Raw genomic sequence first — 12,035 nt, 5'->3', positions numbered from 1 at the left:
ATCATTCAATCATCCTACCTGAGGACCGGTCGGGGCCGACTGCCGCTCCTGCTGGTATACGCGACTCGCCAGAGCGGCGCCCCCGTCAGACTCTCTCTTGACGCCACCCCCACCCATCCACCCACTTGACGGTCATTGCATCGTCACTACATTGCATCAACTTACCCCTAAATCTTCACACACATAACTATTCACGTCATTTTCAAAATTATCCATAGATTCATTATTAGTTCATCAATTGTGCAACTCGTGACTTTTATCCCAAAACTTCCGAGCTAATGATATCCTGCAGAGGTTTCATTAAAACTTTGTACAATGGTATCTAATACGATTGCATTGCTATTCCCTATGAATTTAGATGTTTTATAACTTTCAGCGAGCTATTGTCATAAATCGTTTATCAAGTTGATCAACTCTTTAAGCTTTCAATGAAACAATAATCCCAATTATAATTACTGAAATTTAACGTTATTTTTCTCTATAAAGAGCCTTAGTCTTGCTAATAGCGCTTGCTTAAACTACATAAATTATACATAAATCAAGCTGTAATGACTTTAACAAAATAACAAATTCATATTAAACAATTATATTCATTTGTACGAGTGGTAAAATATTATCCTCTCCACTGCAATTATAATATAATCAACGATGGTGTCCAATTATTATGATACATGAATAACAGTTGAATGAAAATGTAATTTTGAACGATCTTGAAGCTTATTTTACGATCTTAAGAAAAATATATTGCAAATAAACAAACCCTATTCACTGGAGCAGTAATTTTCTTTTACTAAAATCGATTTTTACGATTATTAATAAGTGGGTTAATTACGCAATGACAATTAATAAGCAATAAAATAAATATTATATGATTATTGATATGGTATATTAAATTATTTACGTTAAAATTAACTAGGTGAATGTAATAAAAAATGTGCACTTGCACCCTATTATGCAAATATATTACTCGAAATTTTATAAAAATTATAATTTTATAAAAAATATTTTTATCTATATATATATATATATATATATATATATATATATATATATATATATATATTGAAATATACGGTTGATTAATGCATATTTATAATTAATAATTGTAGTTAAACATATTTTGGATAAAAAAAGATATAATTAATAATTTCGAATTAACTATATATTATTTTTATATCTAAATCAATGCAATTTTTACGCGGCTAATTTTGATTATATGATGAATTTTTTAATATCTAGTATATATTTGATTTTTTATTAATCATATTATATTACCTATTACAAAAATATAATCTCTGTAAATCTATAAATCTCTTATATGTTGTTTTATTGGTGAATTTAATTTGATACTTCCTTCCTTCATTTTATCCGGAAATTTGTATTAATTTTAATATTTTCAAGGTCGTACAATTATGTCATTTCATGTAAAGATATATAATGAGCGCTCATTATATGTTTGCAGAATAAAAATTAGGAATTAATTAATGTAAATAAAGTATGTGTACAATTTTATTCAATGAATATTAAAATATTTTTTTTCATATTAATTTGCATAAATAGCGAAATTAATTAAATAAAAAATAATTAAATTATATTTAAATTCTTGTATAGTATGGGATATATATATATATATATATATATATATCTGATATGATAAGTGATTATGAATTATTCCAAATAAATAAGAAAGCTCATTGAATTGTTTTTTTAATAATTAAATATGATTTTGTATAAAAAATTTTTTAGCATTGCATTAATTTTCCAAGAAGTATCTACGTCGACATATACGCAAACTGTTTACGTGAATACAGTCGTTTATTAATAGGCAGCAGAACTAATTAATAAATCATTTATGTTAATTGATTTATTAATAAAAAATTGAGTTATTTAGCGAAGGAGATGTACAAGCAGTTTGAAAATGGTTTTTATATCAGCTAGCTACCTACGTAACGGTAACGACACCAACAACATCTAAGTGAGAGAGAGAGAGAGAGAGAGAGAGAGAGAGAGAGAGAGAGTGAGAAAGCGAATTAATGGTTGTTTGTTTTGAATTTTCCTTCAAGTTTGCCCTTCGTATGGGATCCTGTGGAAATTCAATGATATTAAATATCGAAATTACCAGGATTGGGTCGCCGGTCGTGATTGCCACCGAGTATCGCGTTGACGCTGAATTTGAGCTGAGGCTTCTCCTTCTCCTGGATCCTCCTGCACGCGATGCCCCCACTGCACTGCTCCTCGCCGCAGCTGCAGGTCTCCTCGCTGATCCTGCTGCTGCTGTCGAGCCGCTCGACCGTTTCCCTATCCAACCTCGCCTCCTCCTGCTGCGCATAAATATGCTGCTGCTGCTGCTGCTGATGATGATGTTGCTGATGTTGCTGATGCTGCTGTTGTTGCTGATGCTGATGGTGTCTGACGAATTCGAAGTGACGATCCGAGGAGAGATGTACCGGCGGGAACCGACCGGTGATCTCGTCGCGCTCGGGTAGACCGTCGAGTTCGGTGCCGGAGCCTCTGTCCTCGTCCATCGAGTTGTTCGAGTCCATGGCCGAGCCCGACCTGTTCTCTAATCTCTCCGAGAGCCTCTCCATCGCGCTTAGTCTGTCTATTGCAGAGGCCCCGTCGCTACTGTACCGCTCCCCACCGTCGATACCCTCCAGCAACACCGAGTTCCGCGCGTCCTTCTCCTGCCCGTAGAGAATTCTCTCGCAATCCTCGGGCAATCTGGATCGCGGATGCTGCTGATGTTGAAGCTCGGATGGACGACTGCCTGACTGGCTGGTCTCGTCGAGGTCCTGCTGATCAGAGAGCCTACTCGATTGCTGCTGTTGGAGCTGATGTTGCTGCTGCTGCTGCTGCTGTTGTTGCTGTTGCTGTTGCTGTTGCTGTTGCTGTTGCTGTTGCTGTTGCTGTTGCTGTTGCTGTTGCTGTTGCTGTTGCTGTTGCTGTTGCTGTTGCTGTTGCTGTTGCTGTTGCTGTTGCTGTTGCTGTTGCTGTTGCTGTTGCTGTTGCTGTTGCTGTTGCTGTTGCTGTTGCTGTTGCTGTTGCTGTTGCTGTTGCTGTTGCTGTTGCTGTTGCTGTTGCTGTTGCTGTTGCTGTTGCTGTTGCTGTTGCTGTTGCTGTTGCTGTTGCTGTTGCTGTTGCTGTTGCTGTTGCTGTTGCTGTTGCTGTTGCTGTTGCTGTTGCTGTTGCTGTTGCTGTTGCTGTTGCTGTTGCTGTTGCTGTTGCTGTTGCTGTTGCTGTTGCTGTTGCTGTTGCTGTTGCTGTTGCTGTTGCTGTTGCTGTTGCTGTTGCTGTTGCTGTTGCTGTTGCTGTTGCTGTTGCTGTTGCTGTTGCTGTTGCTGTTGCTGTTGCTGTTGCTGTTGCTGTTGCTGTTGCTGTTGCTGTTGCTGTTGCTGTTGCTGTTGCTGTTGCTGTTGCTGTTGCTGTTGCTGTTGCTGTTGCTGTTGCTGTTGCTGTTGCTGTTGCTGTTGCTGTTGCTGTTGCTGTTGCTGTTGCTGTTGCTGTTGCTGTTGCTGTTGCTGTTGCTGTTGCTGTTGCTGTTGCTGTTGCTGTTGCTGTTGCTGTTGCTGTTGCTGTTGCTGTTGCTGTTGCTGTTGCTGTTGCTGTTGCTGTTGCTGTTGCTGTTGCTGTTGCTGTTGCTGTTGCTGTTGCTGTTGCTGTTGCTGTTGCTGTTGCTGTTGCTGTTGCTGTTGTTGCTGCTGTTGATGGTGATGGTGCTGTTGTTGCATGCGGACCAGATTCTCCGCGGCGGACTCGCGCTCGCGCTGACGGGCTACCAGACTCGCGGCCCAGTTCAAGGTCAGACTAGTGAGGTCCGTGCCCGCCGGTGACTTACTCTGAAGAAGATTCTCCATGAGGAAGGAGGGCGAGGCCATCGCACTCTGCTGCAGATTCTTCAGCATTGCCGCCGAGGAAGGAAACATCACCGCACGCACAACTTGGGCAACACCGCTCGGCAGATATGATGTTTCCTGGGGGCGGAGGGAGGAAGATGTCCGATGTTGCGTTATCTTCGATTACTTTCACGAACGCATTCGTTACTGTAACTTGACAATTCTTAGGGGATGCGTTCTCTCTTATGCCGACATTTATACGCGCTCGTGAATTACCCACTCGGTTATCGGATGGGCAATGGGCTTCGCTTATACTCCAATTCCTAATATCGTTGAGTTAATTATAAAATTGATGGGAATGTGCTCGATGATTAACGATGACTATTAGCTTGTGAACTAAGAGTTATAGTTTGTATGGATATTGTAAGATTAGTCGTTACGAACGATCGTTTATTAGTTTTGCAGAATCGTTTGCAAAAAGGCCGAGATTACGATCAGCACTAGAGAATGTTGAATAAATTGATAATGTTTTTCCCGCAGTCTATATAAGATTATGGCATCACTGTGACATCTTGTCGCAATTATAAGGAATTTCTGTTATCATTGGGTGAGTGGATGCGCGTGTCTCTGCGTCACTTAATCTTACGATCAATCGGTAAAGTCCTCGTTGCTGCGAACAACCTTAGTTGGTCTTATCACTTCGTTTTGACGTAGAACAATCCGTCTTGTTGATTGGTGATATGGTCCATTCGTACGGAACTTGGACAATGCCTCGCTATATGGCTGTACGTATGTTGTAAATTGTTAGCCAAAGCGATCCCATCGCTCCTTGGGCAAGTGAATCTGCCAACGCACCATAAGAGACGAACAACAACGACAATAAGTGTCGCGCGCGTGCGTAAGAAGGACCGGCGAGCCGCTCGGTTCACGACACGAGGCTTGACTGCTCGACCCTGTCCTCGTCGAGATGTATTAAACTCTCGTGCAGGGTTGAATTCGGGGCGAGAGAAAGAGAGGGGTGTACGTGTGCGGGGCCAGGCGCACTACATGTGTGCAGCCCTCAAATGATCTGCCTCTCCGCGAATGGTCGAGTTGCGCGCGAGCTAAAGAGAGATAGAGAGAGAGAGAGAGAGAGAGAGAGAGGGTGTGTGTGTGAGAGTGAGAGTGAGAGCGTGTGCGATGGTGGTGCAGCGTGTAGCCATGAAAAAACGAGAGAAAGAGAGAGAGAGAGAGAGAGAGATAAAGAGAGAGAGAGAGAGAGAGAGAGAGAGAGAGAGATACGCGCAAGAGAAGCCGACGGCTCCTTCCCTGGCATCCCCTTCCACAATCGAGCTTGCCACCCCTTCTCGACCGTAGGAGCAGCAACAGCAGCAGCAGCAGTAGTAGCAGCAGCCCCTCGAGAATCACTATTGCTGCTACTGGTCTCTCTCTCTCAGTCTAGTCCTTCTCTTTACTTGAATGAGCTATTCCTTTTTAGCGCTAGTGCAAATAGATATACATTCGCCACTACTACTTACCTCTCGCTTCCAAGCATTATAAATATTTGAACATGCATATGTACGACACGACACGATACGTCTATTGATATTGATATGCACGCACACATAAATGCATGTTCGTGAGTTACGTTTGTCATTTCGCATATTCCAATATATAAGTACTTATGATGAGGTCATAAGAAGACATTGCACGATCGATGTGCACTTGAGAATCGAGTATTGTTGTTATTGTTGTTTTGGTGTAAGGAGTGAAATATTATAATCGCTGATCGGTTGATATTTCAAAAATTCCAATTATTCATGAGGACTTGATTAAAGGGATAGATAGCAATTTATTTTTCATATATTTTCATTGGCCGTTAACAACTATTCAATGCTCATTCCTATTAATTTCTTCTCGGTCGATATAAAAATTCTAATGACTCTCTCTTCTTCATTACACTATAATAAACGTTACAATTTTTCAATCAAACTGTAAAAGAGATATATTTTTTTAGACGAAGATAAATTATCTACGGTATATCAATTTTTAATTGTAATGGGCCAAAAAAGTAACATTAATAATGTGAGAAAATGGTGGATGTCATGGAGAGTAGGATAAATATATTTAGTTGTATGAAATATTTCAGGACAATTTACATGCTTCGAACGAATGTATAATTCGTTTATGAATACAAGTACGTCACCTTTATAAAACACTTAGTCGTATAATGTACCCTTCAGACCCTATCCCTTCCTCGCAGCTCGCACGATCTCGGCGCTTAACACAAAAGTAATTTTATTCCTCAGCTAAATCGCGCGTCTTCATCGTCCTCGTTTTTTTTATTCTCTGGATTATACATATATCCTCAGGATTCTTATATAGGTAAGATAATACCTACTATCAGTGGAGTAATTCGGGGTTTGGTTCGCTTTATTTTCCCACCTCACCGATTCTCCGCTCTCTCTCTCTCTCTCTCTCTCTCTCTCTCTCCTACCTTCCCTCCTTTCTGCCCTCACTCGCTCCGTCACTCTCTTTCTCTCTCTCTCTCTCTCTCCCTCACTCTCTTCACACACACACACACACACACACACACACATATATATATACTCCTCTCCCGATCTCTTTCCTTCTCCTTGGTAATGCTGTAATAAAATCATACTCCCATCAAGCGGTGCTGCACACCCCCTTAAAGGGGAAAATTTCGCTTTCTCGCTCTCTTGCTCGTTTTCTACACGATGATATCGTCCGACTCTCCGCGCATAAAGGGTGAAGACAGCTCGTAAGTGGAAGGGGCAAGGTGAAAGGTGGAGGTTGGAGCACGGCCTAGCCATGAAAAAACGAGAGAAAGAGAGAGAGAGAGAGAGAGAGATAAAGAGACAAAGAGAGAGAGAGAGAGAGAGAGAGAGATGTATATATTGCATTCCTTCAGTCCAAACGATTGGATTTTATTTGACGGTGCGGAAAGGCCGTCGGCCAATCGCTGCCGACCGAGGGGTAACTTTGGCCACGCCCCGTGTTATACGGCCACGCGCCCGTCGTTATATACGCGCTGCAAGGGGGTAGGGGGTAGTTGGCCGCCGCCGTAGGAACCAAAGGGTACGGAAAGAGAGGAACGGCGGTTGGGAGGGTGGAGGGAGAGAATTCTCGCGAGAATGCTACACCCTTATCAACTTTATTATCTCCACCGCCTACCGCCTCGCTCCGTGTGGGCTGCACTCGTCTACGTGGATGGAAGTGAATAAAAGCCGGAGGTCGGAGGAGGATGAGAATGAGATGAGGATGAGAACGAGGATGAGGACGAGGAGGAGGAGGAGGAGGAGGATGAGGAGGAGGAGGAGGAGGAGGAGGAGGAGGAGGAGGAGGAGGAGGAGGAGGAGGAGGAGGAGGAGGAGGAGGAGGAGGAGGAGGAGGAGGAGGAGGAGGAGGAGGAGGAGGAGGAGGAGGAGGAGGAGGAGGAGGAGGAGGAGGAGGAGGAGGAGGAGGAGGAGGAGGAGGAGGAGGAGGAGGAGGAGGAGGAGAAGGAGTAGGAGGAGGGTGAAACTGTTGGTCCCTGGACTTGGAAGATTCACGAATGGCATCGTGCGGTGCTAGGGGTAGTTCCGGCAGGTATGCGCGAAAAACGAATTGCCTCGGCGTCTGAAAGATTCGTCTCGATAGCCCTGAGCCATGCCTGCGTACAGACACAAAGCAGCGTCTGCACGCACAACATAAATGTATACGCGTATGATGATACACGCGTGCATATAAATATACATGCGTATTCATAAGTGTGCGGTATCTGTCGTTGATGGGTCTTCTCCGATCTCGAGGTCACGACATCTAAATTTAGCCCCTTTCTCGATATTGAGCTTGTAAGAGGACGTCAAACCTACATATGGTACGTGACTAGTTGTATTTATATTTGCTGGGACTGGCATTTCCAGTTAAAAACAAATAAAGGTCTGGCCGTTCCTTTCATAACCATTTGTCTCTTAAATATCGGTTATATCCCTATGGCTGCATATATATACATTTAATTATACATATATCTGCGCACGCACGCGTAACATATAATAATTAATATTATTATTATCATCATTATCATTATCATTATCACTATCATTATCATTATCATTAATATTATTATTGTCGTTGTTGTTATTAATGTTATTATTATACAGTTTCAGTAGGTGATTGTGTGTAGCGGTCTCGTAGCTAATAATGTTTAGGTCATTATGATTTAACTTAATACGGAAGGTACAATGTTGTCAGACCAAATTTATTTATATGAATTAAATTTAACCGAATGCAAGAGCATGTATTTAGAAAAGTAATACGCTGCTAGAATACAAAAGCAATGAATAATAATTTACCACATAATTATAAAGGTATTATAAGTTTATCCTTGAATTACATAATTGTGTTGTTCGCAAAAAAAAAAAAAAAAAAGAAGTCACATGCTCATAGACATAAATTAAAATCTTACAGAAATTATGCTATTGTCGTTAAAATGAATAAATTCTATGAATATAAGAAGATAAATAAATATTCTTATAATTCATACCGATAAATTATCTTGCTAAGGAAAAACAAACTTATCTGTTAGAATTTTCAATATACAGTACGTATGCAGTTTAGATATAATTGAATATCAAATAATAAATAAAAATTCTCGTCGTATATGTATGTTCTTTTTACATTTTATGTTTAATAATGAAAATTAGGAAATATTATTAATATAATCTCGACCGAATGAGCAGAATATTGTCACGATACATAACATTAAAAAAGTACATTAGATTTAAAAAATATTAAACATAGGTTGTCGTGATGAAATTTCAGCATTGCTGATAAATTTATGATTAAACTTAATTTTTTATATTTCATCGTTTACATTACGACAAAGCTCATGAAGTTTTGCATAACTTTAACTTTTTTCTAACTTACCTCCAATTGGTCAACATAATAAATAGTGAATATAATAATACATTACAAACTAATTGAATTATAAAAGTCACTTAAAACTTAAGACAAACAGTTCCAAAAGTCCACATTTATTAAATAAACTTTATTTTATACATCTGTTCTTATTATTAGGTGGCTAGAATAATAGAATAATATTAAGGATATTTTATTCTATTTTTATTATTTGAAAATTAACACTTTGTAAAAGCTATCCCGTATAAATCTTAGTATCACTTTAATATTTTCTCTTACTTTTAGAACTTTCCTCTTTGGTATTGTCCAAGTAAATATAATATACATTTTTTTCAAATTCAATAGTTTTGATTTTAATTCAAAATAAATGGATCATAAATTTTATTTCCAAAAACAAGTTTTCATTAAATTCTTCAATTTTCCTATTCAAGATAAAAAAATAATAATATAATTTTATTGTCAAAAAAATGGAGATGAGAAGCAAATTTAAGGGTGATCCATTAGGCTCGTGGTATACCTAAGAAAAGTAAAAGCTATAGGTATCCGCAGGAGCTCGCCATGCCTCTCCTTAATTATAAAGGTCCATTACGTGCAAGGATTATTTTTCATAGTAAAATAATTCTATTGCGTGTATGGAAAAATTATTATCGTATTGTAAAAATTAAGAAATGCAGCAACTATAATAATTCTGATAATAATAGTAATTATTTTATCGAAACTTTATTGATGTAATTAAATTGCTTATATATATATATACTCTATGAATAATTATCAGAATAGATCATAATTTTTTATCGAAAATGAATAAATTTTAACGATAAACTACAATTGTATTGCTATTATATTTCTTATTAATTACTATATCCCCTACCCCGATAAATAAAATATACGTAAGCTGATCAATTATATGTAGGACATAGTAATTAATATATATATATATATATATATATATATATATAATTTTTTATTATAATAATTTTCCAACTCATATTCTATCCATTTTATTATCGATTTTCAAATAAAAATATCCCTGAATAGGTAATAATGTAACGAATAACGTAATAATGAAAAATGTTAGCTAATTAATTAATATTTAAGTAAGTTGATTTCTCGATTTTTTACGTCATAAAATTCAACCGTTTAATTTTTTTTTTTTTTTTTTTTTTATTTTTGCAGAAACTTTAGAATTTTCTGAAAACATTGTTCACTTAAGCTAATGTATATTTTTTGTCGTTTTCATTATCTTGTGGAATCGAATTCTCAGTTTTAGCAGCATTATATTATATCAATTGGTAAGTAAAAAAAAAAAAAATGTAATACATAAAAGTGAGGAAGACTACTTATATATATTTTTTTTTTTATTATATAAACTATTGTTTAAGCTACATGTAGGTATGTTAAAAAAAAAAGTCTAAATTCAATAGATCTTTGTTACGGTTAGATGATTATATAAATTTTTTTTACGCTCGGAAAATCATTTTCTTTATAAGGTGATATATATGTCATAACCTACTAGGGGTATTTCTTATAATTTAAGAACTTGTTAAAATACTTGATATTTAATAATAATATTTTCTATAAAATTCATAGATACGAGCGAAGGTATAGCGCAAGTTTTATAGCTTTTTTCGCGTAGACACTCGTGGTATTTTAAAAGAATTTTAGAACGCATCTTTCCAGGTTAACGGCAACAAGCTGTTAGTCTATAAAAGTAGATAGATCAAAAGATCTTTAAAATGTCATTTTAATGTGTGTAAAAATTATACAGTACTTATACTAATGCATTGAGGCATTGAATTTGGCATAAAGGTAAAATATTTTTTTCTTAAATTAATATTATATAAGATTAACAATATATAAGAATAATATACTTAATAGTTATTAGTGAAATATTTATGATCTAATATTGCGGTAAATATTTATTAGAAATTTCTTTAAGATATAATTTATACTACTTCATAGATTATTCGTTATTATGTCATTTATTGAATTTTCGAGATATGAAATAATAATAATTTTTATTAGTTTTATAAATTTATAAGATTTTTTTTTTTTATGAGATTAGTAACTCATTTATTATTTACTAATCGTTTGTTAGTTGTGCTTGAAAAATATTTGTTTCCATCTTTCATTTTTTTAAAAATTATATTTTTTATTTTACAAACATTCGTATAAACTGTATTAAAACTGTTAATGATACATAGTTAGTTATTTTTAATATTTTCAATATTCTAATAGTATTAGTTCCTTTTTTTTTTGTTTATGATTTTTATGATTTTATAATGCGCTACGATTATTTCAAAATACTTTTAGGGCACGTAATGTAATATCTGAAAAAATTGCTTTTATTAAGACCATCGATAAAATTCAATTGCTCTTATATTCGACGTGTATAATGACGAGGTGATAAAATAGAAATAAAGAAGAAAAGTATATCACGAATGAAAATATCATACACTACCGTGATGTAATTAAAAAGTTGAGGGAAAGTGCGATTGATCTTGTACACTATGGCCCCTTAAGCAAAGTTCTTATGCAATAGAACGAATAGAGAGGATGAGTTGTAAATTGATATTAGGAGATAAAATTCTAGTTTTAAACTAAAAAACTCAGGTAATGTAAGGCATTATTTTGGATTCGTTCATTTTTATTTAGATAAATGTCAACGCTCGTCATCATATTGTCTATATATTTAAAGCAATAGATATTAATCTAATGATAATGACGATAATAAATATAATAATAACTCCATTAATATCAATAGTATAACGATAACAATAACAATAACCGCAGTAGCATCAACAACAACAAAAGTAATAATATTTACAGTATCAACAGCAACGATAATAGTAATAATAATGCCTAGACAAAAGAAGCCGCATATCCTTTCTTCGAAGTAGTTGCTGCAACAGTCGGAATACAAAACGGAAATAACCACCAGTAGTTTATGTGTAACTATATATATATATATATATATATATTCATGTGGGTGTGCGTATGTATGTGTTTATGTATGTATAGGTGCGTAGATTAGAGACTGACGAGTAAGCGAGAAGAATAGTGTCGTAGGAGGAGATTGAGAGAAAGACAAAAAGAGGGTGAGATTAGAGAGAAATAAACGAGATGGAGTTTTCAACGGTATAGAGAGTATATATGACAACACAATGTCGACGTTATTAGCCGTAATGCGCACATAATTGATATACCTCGTACGCGAAAGTCCGCTGTATTTTCATAAAGCCATCAGTATATTACCGCTTTCCCTCTCCCTTCTCCAGGCTAACACAATCAGGATGTATTTAT

The 12,035-nt window shown here is 36.4% G+C and overlaps 1 protein-coding gene across 1 annotated transcript in view; it reads right to left on the bottom strand.

Moving 5' to 3' along the window:
* Positions 1-3,923, bottom strand: part of LOC105359946 (putative uncharacterized protein DDB_G0291608) — a 44,030-nt gene extending 40,107 nt beyond the window's left edge. The window contains exons 1-2 of the mRNA XM_011496717.1: positions 3,735-3,923; positions 2,120-2,855 (exon numbers count right to left, since the gene is read on the bottom strand). Of these exons, the coding sequence (XP_011495019.1) occupies positions 2,120-2,855; positions 3,735-3,923 (925 nt within the window). The remainder of the gene's footprint in view (positions 1-2,119; positions 2,856-3,734) is intronic.
* Positions 3,924-12,035: the final 8,112 nt, after the last annotated feature.

Source organism: Ceratosolen solmsi, unplaced genomic scaffold (genome assembly GCF_000503995.2).
Source record: "Ceratosolen solmsi marchali unplaced genomic scaffold, CerSol_1.0 scaffold29, whole genome shotgun sequence".
NCBI classification, from domain to species: domain Eukaryota; kingdom Metazoa; phylum Arthropoda; class Insecta; order Hymenoptera; family Agaonidae; genus Ceratosolen; species Ceratosolen solmsi.
This window is presented reverse-complemented; position numbering and strand designations above follow the sequence as displayed.